The sequence below is a fragment of the Typopeltis vanoorti genome, chromosome 10 (genome assembly GCF_054136105.1).
Source record: "Typopeltis vanoorti isolate ZY-2024b chromosome 10, IOZ_Tvanoo_1.0, whole genome shotgun sequence".
In the NCBI taxonomy this organism is placed as follows: Eukaryota; Metazoa; Arthropoda; class Arachnida; order Uropygi; family Thelyphonidae; genus Typopeltis; species Typopeltis vanoorti.
In genome coordinates, this window is record NC_143558.1 from 32,285,037 (window position 1) to 32,310,718 (window position 25,682).

Consider the following 25,682-nt stretch of genomic DNA (forward strand, 5'->3'; position numbering starts at 1 on the left):
GAACAGGTAATAAACCTTTAATCGATTGATAAATCATTTACAGCTTTCAGCACATACAAACCACATGTATAACATGCATATAGTAGCACTCAATATTCAAAATATCCTCCTTTTGCCTCCACACATACTGGAAGTCTGTGAGATCACATATCAATGGCAGCAAGCACAAAATCCAACAGAAATGCTGCTTGCTCCAACTCCACCTTTAGGCTGGAGTGTCATTTCTTGCAGGTTACTCTCTCAAGGTCCAACCACAATTTGAAGTCCAACAGATTCAGATCGGGACTTCCAGACACCAATCGGATGATGATATGTGGTAGGGCATATTCCAAAGACAAATATGTGCAAGGACTGAGTCCTATTGGTAGGCCCACTGCCTACCATGAAACAAGGTGTTGTTCAGGAATCATAACACAGGTTCCAGCAAGGTGTCTTGATACACTTTGGCAAAGGTTTTGACCTATTTCTCACAGAAATGCAATAGATACTCCCTGATCACCCCCCCCCCACACACACACACCAAACTATCACTGATGTGGGGTGGTGACCTCTCTGAATCTTGGTGCTATGGCACGTGCTGAGCAACGTGCCATAGCACCCATATGAGGAATATAACCAATCATTTTGGCAGTTAAGCAACTCTTCAATGGTGAAAATCTTCTCATCTGTGAAGAGGATATCTCTGTGTTGTTCACACACTGCCAGAGAAGTGCTTTTGATTTTATCATCCTCTGCCGCATACGTTATGATATTAGGATACGTCATCTGTATCATTATAACGTTTAATAGTCCAATACACAAACATCCTACTGATCCCAAGTATTTTTAGCATACTGAAAATAACAGGTGGCTGAATTCCGACTTTGTGAAGTGCTATTACAGCTAAGGGGTTCTCATAATCAAATCTGGCTGGTCCTGAAACATGTGAAAATCTACGCAACTATCAACCTCAACTGATCAGACTGCATGCTGATATCCGAGTTTTGGGAAGTGATCACTATTAATTGTTCATAAGTTTTCTTAATTAATAATTATTTTAAATAATTTTTTATTTACGCAACTTTCTACAATTGTTTCTTTGAACTCTGATAGTGCAATATCGTGTACTTCAGCTGTGACAAGACATGGGCTAATATATGCACAATGACTGATTATTGTAAATTCAGGTTTTGGATGCAGTTAACAGTCTGTCACCCTGATAATGTCCATGTAATGTTGGATAAAGTATATTGCATGTAAACCATGAAAGTTATTTAAATAAATAAATCTGTATGACTTATTAAACACAGAGCCATGTCAACATCAACTTCTTTATTAAACTTCTTACATAGATAAGGATTTGATTATCAAAAAAATTCGTATTCAGCTTTCAGCAAAAAATAATCATAAAAATACATAATTAAGTTCAACTAAGATTGTTTTTATTATTATTATTATTACCACTGGTCTGTTCAGCTAAATATCACAACACTACTATAATTTATTTCATGAAACACTATAAATCTGAATTTTAATAACAGAAAATCTATTTAAAAATATTAATTACCTGAGCTATCAGATCCTCCTTCTGGACTACCACTGGAATACATGGTGGCCAATTTTCCATCCAAAATGAACCTGAACCAACCATTACTCCCATTAGAAAGTTCCAAAGCAGCAGCATCACTCCACAGATAGAGACAATCTCGACCTCTAACTATACTCCAATCTCTCCAGTGATAAGGCCTTCCAGGTAGAATTTCTTTAGCATCTTCCATTGCAATTTCTTCTTCCTCCTTTAAAAAAAAAAAAAAAAAAAATTAGTAGTAAATTAATTTAATAATTTAAAATTTCTAATATCAACAAGTATAGAATATTAAGTTATTCAAAAATATGATTCATAAATAGTTGAATACAAAAAATGGACTATTTGCCAAACAGCAAAAATGTATAGCTTCTGTAGCTCAGTCAGTATAGACAAAGCCCTATATTATTATTACTATGGTTAGAAAGACCTGGGTTTGATTCACGTCCATGACGTGAAGAACCTTTATCTGGTCTCTTTCGACTAAAGGTAAGTTAGCCAGTCTCAGAGGTAGAGGGTTTTTTCACCCAGAAACGCAGGTGTTTTGTCCCTCAGAACAGGCAAACCGGCCCATGAACACACACACACACACACACACACACACACACACACACACACACACACAGATCTACAGTCAAAAAATATATACTTAAAAAAAATCCCCTCATTGGAGGGCTCAGCCAGTCCTAAGGGACAGATGAGGAAAATTAGGAGAATCCTACAACAGCAAAAATGTAGTATTATTCTTTTCCTTTCTTTCCTGTTTTATGCATAGAACATGTAAGACTTTTTCAAAACAAGAGTTTCTGGGAGATAAAACCTGCCACATCTGTATGAGACCAGCTAACTTACCTTCAGCTGAAAAACCACAATAGAGGTTCTTCGCATCTTAGACAGGATTTGCATCCAGGTCTTTCCTGCCAACAGGTACCATCGAAACTGATGGAGATATGGAGGCTCACAATTCCTAATGCTAGATACTCTTCCTTTTCCTCCAAAGAGATGTTTGCACAATACCGAGATAGTAAAGATGCCAAGAAATTACATTCTTGGTTTAATTCTTTATCCAAGTGTCCACGTGGGCTACTTGGATATAGAGGCTAAGGATTGCACATCAATTGCCTTTAGTATCCCATAACGTAAAGCACGACCCTTTTTTTTTTTTTTTTTTGGACGTGTATAATGCTATGCATTATGGGATGAACCACTACCCAGACCAGTTTTGAGCTTTATTAAGGTCTCATCAGTGGGAGCCAGACCTAGAAGGGACACCTTTCACAGAAGACATGACTTCTGCATTACTGCAACCTTGGTATCTCTTCTGGGTCTGGTTCCCACTGATGACATTTTAATAATGTTCTTCTTTAGATTGATAAATAGCAGAAAGAAAACTAGTTCTAATTCTCATTCAAAAACCAAAATGTTCACGATGTGTGGTTCACCCAACATAAAGAATCTATATCTTTTTTTCAGCAATTATAACACCAAGATAAAGTTTGCAGTGGACAAAAAGAAAGGTCAGAGACATTATCTTTCCTAGATATTCTAGTTAAGAGAAAAAGCAAGATCTTATTCTACCCATCACAGAAAAAAGAGAAAATATAGCTCCCGGGGGGGGATCACCATCAGTGAGAAAAAGTCAGTGCTAAAATATGAATCCCAATAACTATGCAAAACATTAATGAAGAAAGTGTACAAAAAAAGACTAGTGGAAATAATGAGACCACAAAACCAATCATTTCCATCTAATAAGGCTGGAGTGTCACTTCCAGCTTAACTATGAAGTTGGAGTAGGTGAGCCAGTTTATGTTACAGAAGTCAAGGAGGACAAGCTCACAATTTGGGTAATTAGGTAAGAAATCAAATTTTAGGGGTGCTTAAGGGTCAAAGCTGTATAACTGAGAGAAGACCTCCACATAGCCTTTAAAGGAATGCGGAGAACCGACCAGGGCTTCTGACCTAATGCCCAATCCTCACCTTCTCGTGGTGCACCCTGTTGGGTATCTACTTTGATACTGAACGAACGAGGATGGGCTGGCAATTTGGGATTTAGCCGACCAAATTGTATTCTTATTGGTTAAACCAAAATAAAAAATGATGGTACAACATGACAAAATTTCATGCCGGCTGGGGCGTCGCCCGGTTAAACAAGGCCCCCGTTGTTTTCGCCAGGGAACCAGGGCGAACAGCGAAAAGTCAGCTACTGGAACAAATCTGAAAACAAACCCCAACTCAACATCACCAGAGTTAAAGATCGGTACTATCAACATAAGAAGCCTGAATGGCAAAGAAATGGAGCTAGCTGAGGAATTAGATAAGTACCAGATCGACATAATAGGGGTGACTGAAACAAAAAAGACCAAAACTGGTGAGATCTTTCTGAGCAATAAATACAAAATGTTATATTCAGACAATAACAATCAAGGAAAAGAAGGAGTAGCCATAGTATTCAACACAAAATACGAGGCTAATCTTCTTGAATGGCAGTCAGTCTCAAGTAGAGTAATGTGGGCAAATATGAGAATGGGGAACTGGACAATGAGACTTATTTGTGCCTATGGTCCCACAGAAGGTTCTACTAAGGTAGAAGTGGAGGAATTTTTTGAGGCTTTAGAAAAAGCAACTGACACAATGAAAAAGGAAAAGTTGGTCCTTGTTGGGGATCTAAATAGTAGAGTAGGAAATGATTGTGAGACATACAAAAATATTTTGGGAAAATTTGGAGAAAAGAGCAAAGCTAATAATAATGGCAAATATCTGTTGGATTTCTGCTCAGGACATGGACTGGTTATTACTAACACCATGTTCCAACATAAAAATGTGCACAAATTCACATGGAGAGAAGAGGCTAGGAATAAGAAAAGTCTCATTGACTATGTTATTGTTGATAGTGATGTTTTCTCCCTGGTGCAGGACACCAGAGTGTACAGAGGATTTGAAATTGGAAGTGATCACTATTTAGTCTTGAGCAGAATAAAATTGAATTTCATATTGAAAAGAATAACATGTAAGAAAGTTTTAAAGCGAATAAAAGTTGAGCAGCTCTCAGATGTAAACTGTAGACTAAAATACAGAAATATTATTGAAAAGAAAATGAAAGAGTTTGAGAACAGGAATCAAACCTTGGAGATTCAGTGGCAAACTCTGAAGGAAACATTGATTGATTCTGCCAGAGAGGCATGTGGTGAAGTTGTGTGCAAAGATAAAAAAATCAGAACTCCCTGGTGGACACAGGAAGTTAAAGAGGCAGTGAAGGAAAAGAAGAAAGCATATCAAAAGTTCCTGGCAAATAAGTCAGCTTTTACTCTTACAGAATACAGAGACAAATGTAAGAAAGCTAAACAGTGTGTAAAACTAGCTAAACAAAAGTCATGGGAGGACTTTGGAAAGAATATAGAAAATAAATATCAAGAAGGTGGCAAAATATTCTGGAGGTTGTTGAAGAAGCTTAGGAATGGAGGAAAGAGTGCTGTAAAAGGAATTAGAGATGATAAAGGTGAAATGAAAACAGGAGAAAAAGATATCCTTGAAGTATGGAGTAATTACTTTGAAAAACTGCTAAATGAAACAAGCAGTGATGACAGCACAGTGATAAAAAACACTGACCAGGCATGCAGTCAGGAATACATATCCATACTTGAAGTAGAAAAAGCCATCAAAGGCTTGAAATGTGGAAAGGCAGCAGGAGTAGATGATATTCGACCAGAAATGCTGAAGTATGGTGGTATAAGAGTCTTACAGTGGCTGCACTGCATAGTTCAGAAAGCCTGGACAGAGGGACGAATTCCCGATGATTGGAGTAGAGCTCTCATAGTACCCATATATAAAAAGGGAAATAAAACTGAATGTGAGAATTACAGAGGTATTTCCCTACTGAGTGTTCCTGGCAAGATCTATGCAAGTATACTTGAGAAACGGTTGAGAAGAATTGTGGAAGAAAAGCTTGGTGAAGAACAAGCTGGATTCAGGCCAAATAGAGGCTGTCAGGATCAGATCTTCACTTTACGACAAATAGTCGAGAAAGCATGGGAATATAACAAAGATCTGTATTTAAGTTTTGTCGATTTAGAAAAGGCATATGACAAGGTGCCAAGAGAGAAGCTATTCAATACGCTGCAGTTATATGGTGTCAATGGGGCATTATATCAAGCAATACTTAGTCTTTATTTGAGTTGTGAGTCAGCAGTTAGAATTGAAGGAAGTACAGGAAGATGGTTTAATGTTAAATCTGGTGTGAGACAAGGATGTACATTATCCCCTCTGTTATTCATTATCTATATGGATCACATTATGAAGGAATGTGGTATTAAACCTGATATCAAAATTGGAGAAGTTAATGTCAGCTCTTTGCTTTATGCGGATGATGTTATACTTCTAAATAAATCCGCTACAAGTCTGCAAGATTCTCTGACTAAATTGAATAGCTGTTGTAATAGATATGGTATGAAGGTCAGCAATAAAAAGACAAAGACAATGAAAATAGGCAGAATCATTGAAAATGTCAACTGTGTTGTGAATGGAGAACCTGTGGAACAAGTAAAACATTTCAGCTACTTAGGCACAATTTTTACTGAAGATGGTAAACTAAATATAGAAATAGACAACAGAATCAGCAAAGCTGGTATCGTGGGAAGTCAATTGAATAAATTCATATTAAATAAGAAAGAAATTAGTCGGAACACTAAATTAGCTGTATACAAGACTGTGTTCAAACCAATTTTAACTTATGGATCTGAGAGCTGGGTCAGAAGTAAAACACTTGACCAAAGACTAGAGACCGCAGATATGAGAGTCCTGAGAAAGATTAGAGGCGTGAACAGATGGCATCAATGGCAATATCATATTAAAAATGAGGATATTAGGAAAGAACTTGACATTGTCAGCATCCAGGAATGCGTTAGCAGAGCTAATCTCAGATGGTATGGTCACTTAAATAGAATGGGAGAGGAAAGATTAGCAAAACAAGTGTTCTCTGCCAGGTTGGCAGGAAAACGACCCAGAGGAAGACCAAGATATAGGTGGATTGATACGGTACAAAGTGCCTTAGACGATAGAAATATAAGATCTGATAATGTTGGAGTCTTGAGAAGTAACAGACTGATTTGGAGGAAAATTGTAGATAGGAAGTTAGTAATGATGTAATTTTTTCATGTAGTACTGTCATATCCTGTACACCCCTTGAGGGTACATGGCAGGAATTTGATGATGATGATGATCAAATTTTAGTGATAGGTAATTAAAAAGAGCAGCATGATCGTCAGAGTTAAGAGAATGTTAAAGATAGTAAATGAAGGAAATCTTGAGATGGAGCAAATTGAAAAGCAGTTTCAAGATTTTACAAAAGCACATGTTCCACCCTTTTTGTGGAATGCAGGATGTAGTTGGAACAGTTGAGGTGGGCTGTGGCCATGGTGGATGCCAACTGAGGTTCTGTTAGGAAAAAGAGGTCAGATTTTGATGTCTGTAAGTGGTGGTGTATATCACTAATGTTTTGCATTGATGCCTTGAATGTTGGTGAAATGGATATGAAGTGTTTTTTTTTTTTTTATTGGAAAAAGATTTGGTGTTATTTTGGGTGAGTTTGAACAAATTTATATTATTTATTCCAATTTTTTTTGTTGTATTTTTAGAATTTTTTTTGTTATTTTTCTATTAGAGATTTGTATCCACAGTTAAAGTGCTAATATTTTCATGATTGGCTTTCATGTACAGTGTTTGATTCAGGAAACAAAAAGAGCAAGGGCATGCAGCTGGGATGAAGACTTGTGTACATAACTCACACACAGGGTGTGCCCAGATTCCAAGTCTGTGTGTGACCTCTGATAGTGTTCCCTGCATACCATTGATCCAGCCTGCCTCCAGGCACCACCTGGCAGAGTAAGTAGCAGCAGGATTATTTTTCAGCTGATCAGGAAGCCTCCAACAGATGGATTACAATTGAGCTCATACACTATCTGGCAGCCAGACTACAATAAACTGTTTTACTGCTGTATTCTTAAATGGAACAGAAACTGCTTTCCTAAATGATTAATGGTATGTTAAGCATGCCAGATAAGGCCATCATCCACACTGTACGTAAAAAGAAAGGGGAGCAGCAACCCAAGGCCCCCTACTATGAGAATGAAACATGGCAGTAGCCACTTCACACCACCAAAAATCAGTTGTGGTGATTTTTGGAGGAGTGAAGTGGCTCCAAAAATCAGTGGTGGTGCTTCACCAAGCAATGAAAAACATCTCCTACCTAAAACTTACGATTCCACTATAAATTTACGTTACAGCTCGAGAAAGATGGAAAACTTCCTTTCCTTGATGTTCAAATCACTAAAAAGCTTGAAAGTGGTGTTACTCTTTCCCAGTATTGCAAACTATCAGATACAGGACATTATCTTCATATCTCATCCCTTCACCATCCATCTCAAAAATTAGGCAAAAGTTACACTCTAAAGCAGTGTTTCTCAAACTTCAGATATCTGCATACCCCTTCTTAAATTTTCATTATTAGCAAGTACCCACTTATCAAAATAATAATAATAAATGAATGAATGAATAAATAAAGTATATTTCATTGAAAATGTCTATTTTATTTGAATTTATATGTTCACATAAACAAAAAATATGATTTATTTTTAATAGAACAAAATTTGGAATAGGTTCCTCTTCATTTCCCATCCATTAAAATCCACGATTTCGAGAATTTAATTCATATCATATTTAAGAAGATTTTTCATCTTCTTCCTAGTTGGTTCTCTAGAGATGCCAGGCGACACATCCTTATCAATTTCATTTGATCCAGATACAATATCAACGTTTTCTTGTTGCTTACAGCTACTTGAATTTGCTATATTGCTCTCTTTTGTGCATTTTATAAATCTAGTCTTTAACCAATGATTCATACTTAATAATTTGAAAGCTAAAAAAATACCGTATTTACTCGAATATAACTCGCACTTTTTTCCCAAAAATTAAAGCTAAAAAATCGTGGTGCGAGATATATGCAGGGATTTTCAGAAACTAAAGTTTTCAGAAAAAAACTGAAAATGGTGTGACTTACCAAGAAGCTCCTATTTCCTATCGCTACTTTTGGCATCAAGAACAGTTTCCTTGTGTACATTGTCAAAGTCATCTACCCAAATAGTTTCACATTCTTTCCCATTATTTCAAGCAAAAATTACCAGTAATTTACAAGACTTGAGATAGGTAATGAACAATCCTTCACAGATGACTAATGAGAAGTAAACGCAGAGCACGAAACAGACAGCAATGGTAGGCCAATAGAGATAGAGCAGCTATGAAAAAGTGCATATGATTGGTACGGTATTATTAATAAAAGATCGCATGAACCAAAGACAAAGGCAAGACAACAGTTGAGTTGAAATGCTAATTCTCTTCAACCGAATTCCATAATATCTGAAACACATTCACTATATATTTTAGTTTTAACATGTTCACGACAGGGTGGTGTCAAGCAAAACCATATGTTGCACCGGCAACATATGGTTTTGCTCGAGTCTATAAGCAGTTTCTGTTGGAGGGGAGATGTGACTCATTAGTTAGTGACGTTTTTATCTTGGGTGTCTCTAATTGCACTATTTGTTGAGAAATATATTACATAGACGGTAAATGTCTCTGTACCTTATTCAGTGACACAATAAAACTACTTGTTTTTCTTGTGTCTTCAATATAGTGATATTGTTTAGGAGGGCGTGTTGTTTACCGAAAGGAGCAAGTAACTCACAATCTGAGTAGGAGAATTCATACATAATATATAATTTAGTGAGAAATGTACACGTTTAAAATAATTCTTTTTTTTTTTCTTAATAATGATTCCATACATTAATGATGCATAGCCGAAAATTGCCAAGTACCCTCCTGAAGGCCTCTCGCATACCCCCCACGTCGGGGGGGGGGGGGGGGGGGGGTGCGTGTACCACACTTTGAGAAACACTGCTCTAAAGAATACAGTAGTTATGTTATACCAAATGATAGCTGAATCAAAACTCCAGATTTTTTTTTTAATTCTCAATGGCTATTCCAAGAACACAGTTATTTTATTTTCAAAACCTTCAGCACCCAATACCCAAAATATCCAATACAAAGAATTATGATACTATATGTAAACCAATTCAGACTGTTTGTAGCCTCCTGGAGTCTCCTAAATATAGCACACCTTTTTACAAATACCCAGGATATGTAGAATTTCGTGCTCATGTAAATTAGCTTACATAGGAAAAACAAGCTATGGATACGAGGTTAGAAAGAAAGAACATGTTCAAGATGCTGATCACAAAAGAAAAGACAGGTCTGGCTTGGTTAACCATACTTTTAATACCAATTATACAGTCGATTGGAACCGTCTAATCATGCCTTATATAGAAAAGAAGTTTTATTCCAGACTTATGTTAGTCATTCTTTTGCATGAATCACTAAATAAGAACTAAGGACTGACAATAAGTGACACATGGAAAACTCTTATTAAATCTTTTAACATCAGACATTTAAATACATTATGAAGGCCATTTAACAAATATAAATACAAAGATCACAAAGTTGATCTTTGTATCCAAAATTTTTCATAATGTATTCTGATCACCGTGTAAGCATGAAAGAAAGGATTAGATATTTAAATTTTGCCAATAATTACCTTCTGTCACTAAATGCAGACAGCTAATACATGTCATGCATTTTTATGCTTACTGTCTAGCATGAATTTACCTATTGGTATTGTAACTGTTTTTCAGCATTTAATCAACTTTGTGATCTTTGTATTTATATTTGTTTTGAAGTCTGTAACCCTGAAGAAGCCACCAGTCCTATTTTAAGTAGTGAAAATCGGTGTAATTCATTATGCAACACCTAATAAATTCCTGTGTTCTATAAACCATTTTAGTCATAAAACTCTCTATTTAAAACTATAATACTGTTGGACTTTCCCAAAGCATTTGAAAGGATACCACATGAAAGGCTGTTGTATAAACTGCAGAATATGGAACTGAAATATAAACTATTAACTTAGATAAGGTGGGTGGCTGATAAACAGGCATCAGAAAGTAGTATATGGTAGCATAAAAAAAGTGAATTTTGCCATATTTAAGATGAGGAATGGTGTATCTCAGAGATCAGTCCTTGAATCAATGCTGCTCAATCTATACACTAATGATATTGAGAAAGAACTAATAGGAGATGTTCAAACTGCTTACAGATAATGCAGAGATAGGTAGGCAATCAGAAATGCTTCTGATATTCAGCAAGAACAATATTTTCATTTGCCTACAGTTCGATCCTATTCAAATTATGTAAGCCATGATTTGAATATGATGGAAGTGTGGGCAAATGATAAAGGACTTCAATTTAATGTTAGTATGTAAAAAGACATGTACTTTGGCTAGATAAGAATTCTAAGAGCATCTTATATTTATGGAATTATGCTTGGAGAAACTGATCAGGCTAGGGATCCTGGAGGTATGGAAGATAAGAATTTGAAGCTTAAAGGTCATATATAGCAAAAACTCTCCAAATACAACTTATAGGATAACTGCAAAGTAAAACATTCATCAACATATAAGATAGGAAGTTATTTTTCCTCTTTAAAAGGCCTTAATATGACTGAACCTAAACTAGTGCATGCATATTTGGTATCAATTCCAAGAAGATGAAGAAACTGTGAAAGGATGCAAAAAAAGAAGACTTACAAAAGATGATATAGAGGATGAAGTTTTTTTTTATTTTTTAAAACCAGTTTTTTTAAACACTGGTTTAAAAAAAAAAAGATGGGATATGATAGAAGTCAACCTCTAAAACAGGTTTATAGCATATCTTTTCATGAAATTTTTCCTTATGTGGAAGGTGAGGAGAAGAAAGGGGTAAGAGCTAGATTTTTCTCTCACATAATGGGGAGAGAGTGGGACAGTATGATACTGAAGTGGTAAATACATCCAGTGCATTCGCACGATTACCTGAGTGGTTACGCACTCTGAAACCATATGCCTGGGAAAGGAGTGTCCTGTGTTCGATTCTCGTCACTAACATGAGGAGCTAAGAATCTTTCTCAGACATAGCCAAGTTAGCCGGTCTTGGGAGTGGACTGCAGATTTTCCTCCCCAGTTTATCTGCGGTTTTTTCTCCCAAAAAGCAGGCAAACTGGTCATAAGAACACAACACATCACAGACAATTACACATGGCTGAGCATGGGGGGTAACGACCCTACCTTGTAGTGCATTATTTTAAACTCACTACCTTGTAGTGAGTTAAAAATGGAAGACCAAGGCCCTAAATGGAGCTGTAGTGCAAAAAGAAGAAGTACATCCAGTGTAATTGAGTTAAAGAGAAAATATCTGATGACAATAATAATATACACATTAAAAATTAACAGCAAAAGTCTAGGAAATGACCTTCCCATAAGCCAGTGTTTCTCAACTTCTTTCATGTGTGCCCCATTTTTTAATATTAGTTTTTGTGGTACCCCCCCCCCAGCAATTCTTGTGTTGAGAAACAATTCTTGTGGTGCACCCTGTTAGATATCTACTTGGATACTGAAAAACCGAGGATGGGCTGGCAATTTGGGATTTAGCCAACCAAATTGTATTCTTATTGGCTTAAACCAAAAAACAAAATGATGGTACAACATGACAAAATTTCATGACAGCTGGGGCATCACCCGGTTAAACAAGGCCCGTTGTTTTCGCCAGGGAACCAGAGCGAACAGCGAAAAGTCAGCTACTGCAACAAATCTGAAGTGATCACCATTTAGTATTAAGCAGGATAAAATTGAATTTCATATTGAAAAGAAGAACATGTAAGAAAGTTTTAAAGAGAATAAAAGTTGAGCAGCTCTCAGATGTGAACTGTAGACTAAAATACACAAAAATTATTCAAGAAAAAAAATGAAAGAGTTGATTGTTCAGCCAGAGAGGCATGTGGTGATGTCTGAAAGGATAGAAAAATCCGAATTCCATGGTGAACACAGGAAGTTAAAGAGGCAGTGAAGGAAAAGAAGAAAGCATATTAAAAGTTCCTGGCAAATAAGTCAGCTTGTGCTCTTAGAGAATACAGAGACAAATGTAAGAAAGCTAAACACTGTGTAAAACTGGCTAAACAAAAGTCACGGGAAGACTTATGGAGGAAAGAGTGCTGAAAAAGGAATTAGAGATTATAAAGGTGACATGAAAATAGGAGAAAAGGATACTCTTGACGTAAGGAATAATTACTTCGAAAAATTGCTAAATGAAACAAGCAGTGATGACAGCACAGTGGTAAAAAAACAATGACCAGGCATACAGTCAGGAATACATATCCATACTTGAAGTAGAAAAAGCCATCAAAAGCCTGAAATGGTAGAAAGGCTTTTGATTCAACCAGAAATGCTGAAGTACAGAGATATAAAAGTGTTACCATGGCTGGACTGCACAGTTTAGAAGGCCTGGACAGAGGGACGGATTCCAGATTATTGAAGTAGAGCTCTCATAGCATCCATATATAAAAAGGGAAATAAAACTGAATGTGAGATTTACAGATGTATTTCATTACTGAGTGTTCCTGGTAAGATATATGCAAGTATAATTGAGAAATGGTTGAGAAGGATTGTGGAAGAAAAGCTTGAATAACAAGCTGGATTCAGGCCTAATAGAGGCTGTCTGGTCAGATTTTCGCTTTATGACAGATAGTTGAGAAATCATGGGAATATAACAAAGATCTGTATTTAAGTTTTGTAGATCTGGAAAAGGCATATGACAAGGTGCCCAGACAGAAGCTATTCAGAACGCTACAGTTATATGGTGTTAATGGGGCATTATATCAAGCAATACTTAGTCTTTATTTGAGTTGTAAGTCAGCAGTTAGAATTGAAGGAAGTACAGAAAGATGGTTTAAATGTTAAATCTGGTGTCAGACAAGGATGTACATTATCCCCTCTCTTCTTCATTATCTATATGGATCACATTATGAAGGAAAGTGGTATTAAACCTGATATCAAAATTGGAGGTGTTAATCTCAGCTCTTTGCTTTATGCAGATGACATTATACTTCTAAACGAATCTGCTAGAAGTCTGCAAGATTCCCTGACTAAACTGAATAACTGTTGTAATAGATATGATATAGTATGCACGGTTAGCCGAGTGGTTACATGGTCTGCAACCATATGCCTGGGAAAGGAGTGTGCTGCGTTCAATTCTTGTCGCCGACATTGATCTTTCTAAGACATAGCCAAATTAGCCAGTCTTGGGCATGGACTGTAGGGTTTTTTCCCCAGTTTATCTGGGGTTTTTCCCCCTCAAAGCAGGCAAAGAATACAATGCTTAATAAACAATTCCACATGGTTGAGGGTGGGGATAACAATCCCACCTCGTAGTGAGTTACGAAATCCAAAAATGGGAGGCCAAGGCCCTACATGGGACTGTAATGCCAATGTAGAAGAAGAATAGATATGGTGTGAAGGTCAGCATTAAAAAGATAATGAAAACAGGCAGAAACATTGAAAATATCAACTGCACTGTGAATGGAAACAAGTAAAATATTTGCTAGTTAGGCACGATTTTTAGTGAAAAGATAAATTAAATATAGAAAGAGATAAAAGAATCAACAAAGCTAGTATGGTAGGAAGTCGGCTGAATAAATTTATATGGCATAAGAGAGAAATTAGCGAAAACACTAAATTAGCTGTATACAAGACATTGTGTTCAAACCAATTTTAACTTATGGATCTGAGAGCTAGGTTAGAAGTAAAACACTCGAGCAAAGACTAGAGACCGCAGATATGAGAGTTCTGAGTAAGATTAGGGGCATGAACAGATGGCATCATTGGCAATATCATATTAAAAACGAGGATATTAGGAAAGAACTTGATATTGTCAGCATCCAGGAATGGATTAGCAAAGCTAATCTCAGGTGATATGGTCACTTAAGCAGAATGGGAGAGGAAAGATCAACAAAACAAGTGTTTTCTGCCAGGTTGGCTGGAAAAAGACCCAGAAGAAAACCAAGATATAGGTGGATTGATACAGTAAAAAGTGCCTTAGAAGACAGAAATAGACCTGATAATATTGGAGTCTTGACAGGTCTTCTTCTTCAAACGTTTTGGTTCTATCCACTGCTGGACAAAGATCTCCCCCATGATTTTCCAGACTACTCGGTTTTCTGCCTCTCCGATCCATCTCAACTCCTGCAATTTGTTCCAGTTCATCCCTCCACCTTCTTCTCGGTTTTTCTCTTTGTCTTGCTCCATCCATTAGTCTCCACTCTGTTGTTTTTCTAGTCCATCTCCTGTCACTGCATCTGTTAATATGGTCAGCCCATCTCCACTTAGCCTGTTTAATGTATTTTTACGATATCTGTAACACCTGTTTGAGATCTTATCCAGGTATTTGTGTTCCTATCTCTTAATGTTATTTTTAGCATACTTCTCTCCATGTGATGTTGTGTTGTTTTCAGCTTTTTGTTTAGAGCTTCTGTTAAAGTCCATGTTTCTCCTCTGTATGTTAGACAGGAAGTATGCACTGGCATATTTCCTAGCATATTTCCTATATGCCATCCATTCAAGGTGAATTCTTCGTTTAATCTCTTTTCTTTGGCAATCTTCAAAGGATAACAATTGGCCCAAATATACATATGAAGTAACTTGTTCTATTTCATGGTTTTCAACTTTGACAGTTTCTATGGCTTATGTATTTATTCATCATTATTTTTGTTTTTTCTCTATTTATTTTTAATCCAATTACTCTAGAGGCTTCATTTAGCTGATTTAACCTTTCTTCCAGATCTTCAAGATTATCTACTATTAGGACAATATCATCTGCAAATTTCAGATGATGCAGTCTTTCTCCATTTATGTTTATTCCTTTTGTTTCCTAATCAAGGTTTCTAAAGACTTCCTCTAGTGCAGCCGTAAATAATTTGGGAGATATGGTGTCGCTTTGCCAGATGCCTTTTTTGTATTTGGAACTTTTCACTGTTTTTATATAATTTAATTACAGAAGTTGCATTATTGTAAATATGTTTTAGTGTTTCAATATATGGTTTCTCAGTTCCCTGGGTTTCAAGTGCTTTTAGTGTTGCAGATGTTTTAACCAAATCAAATGATTTTTCGTAATCTATATAGGCCAGACATAAGGGTTTATTGTATTCAATTGATTTTTCAATGAGCTGTCTTAATGTGAATATGGTCCAAAGTATTGTAATTCTTTCTAAATCCAGCTTGTTCACAGGATTGCATTCCCTCTAGTTTAGATTTTATTCTATTATTTATACTTTTTGTGAAGACTATATATGATGGAGAGTAGACTTATAGGTCTGTAGTTTTTAATTTCTTCCTTATTGCCCTTTTTAAAAATTAATATTAGAAGTGAATTGTTCCAATTTTTTGGATTTTTCTCTGTTTTAGGCATTTATTAAAGTGTTTAGTCAGCTGTTTGATGACAGGGCTTCCTCCCAGTTTTAAGAACTCTACCATAATTCCATCTTCTCCTGGGGCCTTTCCATTCCTCATTTCCCATATCCACTTCACCTTGTAAGATTTCAGGGGCATCGTGTTCTTCCTCACTCGAGTTATCCATAAATGATTCTTGAATGTCCCGGTCTTTGTCTTCATAGAGTTCAGTATAAAATTCCTGAATTCTTTTGATTATTGCATCTCTATTTTTTATAAGTTCACCATTTTTTCCTGTTAGAGCAGCTATTTCCTTTGTTCCAACTCATAATGTTCATCTTAGGACCTTCATATTACTATTGTTTCTTTAATTTTCCTAGTATTATATGATCTAATTTCATGTTTCATCCTTTTGCGTATAGTTTTACAAATTTCTGCATATTCTATTTTATTGGTCTCATTCAAACTTCTTTTCATAATTTTCTTTTGTTCATCATAGTTTTCCTCTCTTTGGTGCCTTTTTACACCTCCTATTTCTAGTGCACAATTCAAGATAAATTTTGTTAAGATTTCATTAGCATCATCGATGGTAGTAGCTGTGTTCAACTATTTTTAGTTCATTTTTGAGTGATTCTCTTTAACAGCTTTTACTGTGGTAGAAGTTGGTAGATTCACTAAATTGGACTTTTTTCTTATGAGCTTACTCTGATCCATACTTTTGCCCTTACTAGTCTGTGGCCACTTCCTGTATTAAATCTATTAAGCACTTTGCTATTATTTATTATATATCTTCTGTTGGAGAGGATGAAGTCTATTTCATTGTAAGTTTGTCCATTTGGGTTTCTCCAAGTCCATTTTTGGTTGATTTTCTTCTTGAAAAAGCTGTTCATAATAAAGAGGTTATTTTCTTCTGAGAATTCAATAAGTCTTTATCCTCTTTCATTCCTCTGTCCACATCCAAATTTACTGATGGAGTTCAGATGGTCATATCTGCTTCCAATCTTGACATTAAAGTCGCCCATTATAATTATGTAGAATTCTTTAGAATTATTTAATGTGGATTCTAATGTTTCATAGAAATCTTCTATCTCTTCATCTGGATGGTCCGTAGTTGGGGCATATATTTGTATAATTTTCAGTTGGTATCTTTTATTTATGAAGAGACTTGGAGACTTCAGCCTCCAAGTCTCTTCATAAAATTCTTGATGTTATTTTATTAACAAACAGGACATTGTCCTTGATTGTTTTATTTATTAGGAATCGTACACCACCAGTTGAGTTTCTGTCGCATTCACAGTGGTAGAGTAGATGTCTATCCTTTCTTTGAGGCTTACACTGTGATCAGAATACATTTTTGAAAATTATGGAGACAACTACCATGTTTGAGTAAAACTTTAATTTAATATAAACCATAATCCACACTCTACGTTTCGACCTTTATATCAAGATCATCTACTGGAAGTATGTTATATAGTATATATGTATATAGTATGTAATGTATATATGCTCCAGAAGATGACCTTGATATAAAGGTCGAAACGTCGAGTGTGGATTTTGGTTTGTATTAAACTAAAGTTTTACTTAAACACGGTAGTTGTCTCCATAATTTTCCAAAATGTAGATGTCCATCTTCGCATGAGAATTTCTTCTTTCCTTCTTATCTTGAAAAGCCCACAACGTCCCATTTTATATGGTCCAATTTCTTCATCAGTTCTTCCAATCTATCATCATCCGGTAGAGATCTGCAATTATATGTTCCTACTAATATCCTTCTATCTTGACAGGTAACAGATGGATTTGGAGGAAAATTGTAGATAGGAAGTTATAATGATGTAAATTTTTCATGTAGTACTATCATATCCTGTACACCCCCTGAGGGTATATATCAGGAATTTGATGATGATGATCCACACACACATACACAGCGTTGGAAGTTTATTTTCCACTTGGTTAGACTATAATAAATTTAGTTTAATCCTTTATCCACGTGTAAGCAAAGTTTTCGCCTGAAGTATCTTCAGGACTGAGGCAACTCTTAGTAAAGGTGGACCAAGCTTTCAACACTCCTTGTCTCAGTATCTCCTATAATGCAAAGCACATCTCCTTGCAGACATATAATGCTATGCATTAAGAGACGTGCCACTACCCAGACCGGTTTCGACCTTTATTGAGATCTTGTCAGTGGGAGCCAGACCCAGAAGTCGTGATACTAAAGGCAGAAGCAATAGGAGAGGTCATATTTACCTATAGGAGTTGCCAACAGGTGTACCACCTTATTATTAAATTCCTCTGGATTTAGAGAAAGATGTTGGAAGTTTATTTTCCACTTGGTTAGACTATAATAAATTTAATTTAATCCTTTATCTAAGTGTAAGCAAACAAAGTTTGCGCCTGAAATAGTTTCAGGACTGAGGCAACTGGTAGTAAAGGCGGATCAAGCAAGGAGATGTGCTTTGCATTTTGGGAGATAATGAGACAAAGAGTGATAAGAGCTTGGTCCACCTTTACTGTGAGTTGCCTCAGTCCTGAAGATATTTCAGGCGCAAACTTTGTTTGCTTACACTTGGATAAAGGATTAAACCAAATTTATTATAGTCTAACCAAGTGGAAAATAAACTTCCAACATCTTTCTCTAAATCCAGAGGAATTTAATAATAAAGTGGTACACCTTTTGGCAACTCGTATAGGTAAATATGACCACTCCATTGCTTCTGCCTTAGTATCATCACTTCTGGGTCAGGCTCCCACTGACGAGACCTCAATAAAGGTCGAAACCGGTCTGGGTAGTGGCCCTTCCCTTGATGCATAGCATATACATGTCCGCAAGGAGATGTGCTTTGCATTATGGGAGATAATGAAACAAGGAGTGATGAGACCTTGATCCACCTTTACTACGAGTTGCCTTTGTCCTGAAGATACTTCACGCGCAAACTTTGTTTGCTTACACTTGGATAAAGGATTAAACTAAATTTATTATATACACAGTGAATGACCACATAGAGAGAAAGAGAGAGAGAATGGAAATCTAGTTGAAAAGATGAAATTAGATCAATTAGACCATATGATGATAATTTCATAAGTAGGCCTTTTTGCCAGACCCAAACCAAAGCCATGGATATATCTAGAGCAGGAGTCTCAAACTCAATTGGACCGCAGGCCATTTGCTATAAAACTGTATCTCAAGTGAACCACAAAAAATTTTTGACTAAAAAAACCTGCACTAATTAGAATCGAAGGGAAGTGAAAAATTGAGTACAAATAAATTGGAAAATTAATAACAAAAATTTTATTTATTCTAACTCATTACAAGACATAAAATAATAGTATAATGATTATGACAACTCAAAAAAAAAAATAATAATATAAAGAATATTTTTATGATATTAATATTTACAATCTTCTTCCACTACGCATTATTCCCGCTTTCTATGCAGGATCCGTGTGTTACTTAGATGCGACTTCTTGTTAGTACCACTACCAACCAACCTGTCGCCTAGCCTAGCTGGGGGGGGGTAGTATATTTTTGGCTGTATCAGCATATGTTCACAGGGCCAGTTTATCTGCTTGCAGGATGAAAAATGCCAGATAAACTGGCAGAAAAAAACCCTACTGCCCACGCCCAAGACCGGCTAACTTGGCTATGGCTGAGGAAGATCCTCAAATTCCTCACGTCTTCAATGGGAATCGAACCTGGGACACTCCTTCTCCAGCCGTATGGTTGCAAAGTGCAAAGCCACTAGGCTAACTGCACAGGCGATATTAATATTTACAATAGATAGCATTTAATCCAAATTAAATTTTATTTGAATAAATCAAATATATATATATATATATATATATATATACATTCTAAAAAAAAAGTATAAACTCTAACTTGATGCATTTGTTTTCACACCAGTACAGCCTTGAAAATGCTAGACAGTGGCTAGTGAAACTTGTTGGCTCTTTGTATTTGTAATCATTAAATCTTATGGTCTTTTAACAATAAAAGTTCTTAGCTTTAACACATCAGAACAAATTTGAACGGTTTAGTATAAACTCTCATTAATAACCATCACAAAAATTTACAGAAGAGCTTCCTGTTAGTTTGAAATTTTTTGTGTTTGTGTTGAAATAAAATACTTCTATATATATATATATATATACAGGGTGTTCGGGATAAATTTGACATATTTATAATTAATTATATTTTTCCGTAAGTTACATGTATTAACACACACTTCTCTTCATTTAAAAGTTTGGACCCTTCTTCATTCATATACAAGATGTCAGAAAGGATGGATAGCTGGAACCCACCTGAATCATGGAAGAGAATAACTTGTATCATGATGATTCGTGCCCACCATCAAAATAAGGATATTACGACTGCTGCCCAATGCTCCCTGAATACAGTAAAAACAATCAGGCATGAACTAGAGACTTGCAATGGTGACTACGAGGATGTAGCAAGAAGAAAGATCCCTAGCAGACGATCTGATTGCGTTCGTACAGCAGAATTCCTCGCAAATCTGCAGGAACAGGTGTTGAAGAACCCTGGCATTGGAATTCGGGCTTTGTTCGTGGAGTTGCTAACTATAGTCAAGCCCTGGATAACAAGGGTAGCCAATGGTAGGCCGTATGTATGGCAGCAGGATTCGGCCCCTTGCCACACCTCTGGGAAAAGTCAAAAATGGTTGTCTGAAAATTTCTACGACTTCACCAGTCCAAATGTTTGGCCTCCAAACTCCCCAGACCTTAACCCCATGGATTATTTTGTATGGGGCGCAGTTGAAAAAGACACCAATCGCACTTCCAGTAATACAAAAGCCCAGTTAATGGATAAAATTAAAACAGTTTTTGCGGCCCTTCCCAGGGAGACCGTAGCATCAGCTTGTTCGAGGTTCCGAAGCAGAATTGAAGCTGTGATCGATGCTAATGGTGGTTATTTTGAGTAAATCTTGTTGATAGTATTGTAATTAACTCTGCCTGTAATGTTTTTTTGTCAATTCATTAAATTTAATAGATACAAAGAAGATTTTCTTTTTCCTTACGAAACTGTCAAATTTATCCCGAACACCCTGTATGTGTATATATATATATATATATATTTTTTTTTTGGGGGGGGGGGGGTCTATATTTTGCGGAATTTTTTAAATGTTACTGAAAATATTTTGAGGAAAAATTATAATATTTTTGGGTTAAATATATATATAGAAAAAGTTGCATACTATAATTATAGTAACAATTTCAGCATTTTATTTTTTTCCCAGGCACTTGATGTTTATTATTAACCAGCCTACCAACATTTGGACTCAAAGATTGTGAGTATACGACCTTCATTATGGCAGAAAGGTTGACGTCGGTTAATCTTGATCTGTGGGCTGTTTTGTTACCTTTCATACATGAGAATAATTGTTCACATAAATAGATGCTTCCAAAATAACATAGAATATTTGCTGCAAACTTTTTTATTTCCGAATATTTTAAAGACCTAAAGAACTGTATATTTTTGGTTCACCAACTTCTTGGTATTTCACTTTTAGCATGGAATCATTTTGAAATCAATAAGTTCCATTTAAATACAAATAGGAGCTTTTTCGAAATTAAAGGAAAAAGGATCTGTAAAAGTGAAAAAAACTTCTTCTTGCTCCTTAAAATCTTTAAATCGCCTATCAAATTCTTCTTTTATCTTTTCTAGTTATTGAGATAAAACTTTGATTCTCATTGTTCGACTGTTCACACATAGGAAAGTAATTTAGAATATTCTCTTTTAAATGATTTTGAAACAAAACTAACTTGCATCTAAACTTGCCAGTGCATCGTACATGTGTGTTATTAACTGATCTTTCCCCTGAAGTTTGACATTTAAATCATTCAAATGTCCTGTAATATCAACTAAGAATGCTAGATCTTGTACCGATGGCTGATCATTAAGAAATGCAACATAACGATTTTTCATTTCAAGGAACAATTTGATCTCCTCTAAAAGTAAAAAAAAAAAAAGCTTTTTAGAACCTTATGACAAGATAACCAACAAATCTCTGTGTAATAAGGCAGCCCTTAAAATTCACTCTCCAAGTCTTTTAGAAATTGCACAAACCGGTGGTGATTGGGCCTCTGGATCGGATGAAGTTCACAGTATTTGTCACAGGCTTGAGTACGCTGCTCATTACTAAGAAGCACAGGACCTGCTGATGAATAATACAGTGGAAAGATTGCAGTTTTGGCATGTCTGGATACATTTCCTTTAACTTTGCTGCAAGTCTTGACACAAAACCTTTATTTTTGCCTGTCATTGCTGGAGCACCATCAATTGTTACTGCTATGAGCCTGTTCAGAGGAAGTTAGTATTTTTCCAAAATGCCTCACACGGCATCAAAAATGTCTCCCCCCTGTAGTGAATCCATGGATGGGAATCATTTCCAAGAACTCTACAGTAATATTCATATTGTCATCGCAAGCCTGAAGAAACAAAGCAACTTGAGCCACGTCGTGAATATCGAAACTTTCGTGAAGCGCAATTGAAAAGCACTGTACGTTTGCGGATATTTCTTGCAACTGGTCACGCAGATTATCTGCCATTTCGGTTATTCTTTCGATCATAGTATTTCTGGGCAAAGAAATATCGCAAAATACTTACACATTTTTGGGACGTATGTTTTTGGCTGCTTTTATCATACACTCCATAACCAAGGAACCGCCGTCACTAAAAGGTTTGAAATGTCTCGCCAATAAATAGCTAATTTCATAACTGGCTCTCACTGCTGATTCATTATCTGAGAATGTCTGAGAAGTGAAAGCAGAATGTGAAATAGACAGCAATAGTAGGCCACTAGAGATAGAACAGCTATGAAGATGTGGATATGATTGGTGCAGTATTAACAAAAGATCACGTTACCAAAACACAAAGTCAAGCCGACATTTTTGAGCTGAAATGCTAATTCTCTTCAACCAAATTCCATAATATCTGAAACTGTCATAACAATATTCACTCTACGTGTCTTAGTTTTAACACATTTACGAATTATATTGCAGCTTTGTGTTTGAGCTAGTGGGTGCACTCACACACATCTAACTAAAAACAATAGATTTTTTTTAGTTACTGTGTTTGGCATGCAACATATGGTTTTGCTCAAGTCTAAACAGCATGGTTAATGTGGGAGGGGACGTGTGATTCATTAGTGCTGTTTTCATACCAGTTGTCTCCAATCGCACTAAAGAAATATATTACACATGTTGAGAGATATATTAAACAGACAGCAAATGTCTCTGTATTTTATTCAGTTGTACAATAAAACTACTTGTTTTTCTTGCATCTGCAGTATATAGTGGCAGTTGGGGAAGGTGTGTTGTTTACCGCGGGGAGCGAGTTATTGTTCCGACGTGAAAGCGGTTAAACTTTATTTTTGTGTGCAATGTATATGCAAAACTTTTTAATTTCTTTTTTCATAAAGTAAATTCAGGGTATACAGGGGTGCGAGTCATATGCAAGGGTGAGTTATATTCGAGTAAATATGGTATTTCTGTTTTATTATAAAAAGCAACCATCCTTTTTTTTTATCTTTCCTTGAGAAGTCGAGGGTTGCAAGAAATTGCTTTGGGGGCTGCACGCAGGCCACCAGTTTGACACCCCTGATCTAGAGTGATCATACAGGTTTCACCAAATCTTTGCAAAGCTTGAGTCCATACATAGATAGCAAATGTTGACAAGATCTCTTGAAGATCAAGAGTGGCAGTATTATCCATATAGGGTGGTGGCTGATTAACTGATTGGCTTCTAAATGGTGAAGAGTTGACAACTGATGATTTCTCCAAGATTATTATTATTATTGCACGGGCACCTCCATGGAATCCAAGATTCATCGTGGGAGACCCAAACTATCCACACAATCTATCATACCTCTCCTTGAACACATTAACAGACAAAGCACTCATAACTGACTATGGTAACCCATTCCATTCATTCACAACTCTCCAAGCAAAAACTCTAGTCCTCACACCTCTACCTAACCACACGTTTACTCAACTTTCAGGGATGACCTTTTGTTCTGACCCCGCTAGCCAAGTGCTGAAACAATTCCAATGAATCAATCCTATAAAACCCTTTAAGTAACTTAAATGTTTCTATCATATTCCTTCTTTATCACCTATTAACCAATGTCTGTAGCCAATACACCCTCAATCTATCCTCACAGGGAACATTCCACAGACCACTCACCATCTTGGTTGCTTGCTTGCTTCTGAATGCTCTCCACTACTTCCTCATTCCCAAGAAACCCAGGAGACCAGACCTGACTGAGCACAGTAATTCAGATGTGAACATATCAAGGCCTTATACAGAGGAATAACAACTTCCTTATGTCTACTTGTGTGTTCTTCAATAGCCAAGTACTCTTATAAGCTACCTATGAACCTCCATTCCATCCACCTCTGTTCCCACATTAGTGTCTGTCACTTAAGTGTCTGTCACTTATGTTAAAGCAGTAACCTCACTTGGATGATATACACTTACAAAATGGTCACTCAGTAACTCAACTATTTTATCTGCTTCTGTCACTTTGTGGCCATCAGTCCTCATTAAGGTTATTTTTCCACAGTCATTCTTCCTCTTACTTGCCACACAGCAAAAGAACTCTTTGGGTTTTTCTTTGGCTTGCTCAGCTGTATTCTTCTCATAATGTGATTTTGCCTTCTTTACCAAACTGGTCACATTTCTTCTCAAACACCCTCCAGAGCATTTTCTTTTTCTGCAGCTCATGCTTTATGATATTACTCATCCATCTAACTCTTACCTGATTAACACTCCTTACTTCACGTATGCAATTTAATATTGCTTTCTCTAGATGCCCCTTAACTATCTACCTGTGCAACATCCTTCCCTTGCAGGATTTTATGCCATGGTAGAGCTTCGAGCTTCTCCCTAAGATTGTCATAATCACCTGCCTTGCAGTTCGACATATACCTCTTCTTGAGAGAATATTCCTCATTTTGTACAATTTCCCATGTCAAGATCAAATGGTCATTTTGCCCAATTGGAGGTGATATGGACACCTTGGTTACAGATAGTTCTTCTGATCCTATGACCAGATCTAATACTCTTGGACTCCAAGTCCCCTCCATCACATGCTGTCTGAAGTAATTATCTTTCAGTAAGTGTATAAATTCCATTTCCTTCATATGATCTCTCTTCCTTCCAATCTATATCTCCATAGTTGAAGCCCTCCATAATCACTCCACCAGCACTCATTGTACTAATTTGCTGATGCATGCCTTCCAGATTATCCCTGGAACCCCTTGGCCTATAGCTGCAACCAACCCCATAATTGTCTTATTGGTCTTGATCTCACACCAGACATCTTCAAATGAACAACCACCCTCCTATCTATCTCCTATTCTTTTTGGCTGCAATTCATTTGCTATCATCAGCTGTATTCCTTCCCCCCATCCTATTCTCTCTTCCCTGAAAATACTAAATACTTCATTCTATCCCTGTAACTACACCATATGCTGTTAACCAAGTCACACTAATGCCTATAACTTTTAGCAAGGTTGCACTAACCAATGCCAAAATCTATCCTCTCTTGTTCCTGACACTTCTGGCATTAGTACATAGAAACAGCAGCATCCCTTTAGGTCCCCAACACCTTTATTCCTGAATTGACCACTCTATTCAATATTTTTGTTGATAGGGTAGTTCCCACACGTGTTGGTAAATCTCACACTTGCTAACTCATCTTCACACATTCACCTGCATCCACCCTAATTGCTTAAGTTTTCCTGAA

General features: G+C 36.4%; 1 protein-coding gene across 9 annotated transcripts in view; it reads right to left on the reverse strand.

Annotated features, from left to right (window-relative positions):
- Positions 1-25,682, reverse strand: part of Ufd4 (ubiquitin fusion-degradation 4-like) — an 831,523-nt gene that overhangs the window by 624,370 nt on the left and 181,471 nt on the right. For all 9 annotated transcript variants that reach the window (XM_090399614.1, XM_090399612.1, XM_090399618.1 and 6 more), the window contains exon 12: positions 1,547-1,775. In XM_090399614.1, the coding sequence (XP_090255740.1) occupies positions 1,547-1,775 (229 nt within the window). The remainder of the gene's footprint in view (positions 1-1,546; positions 1,776-25,682) is intronic.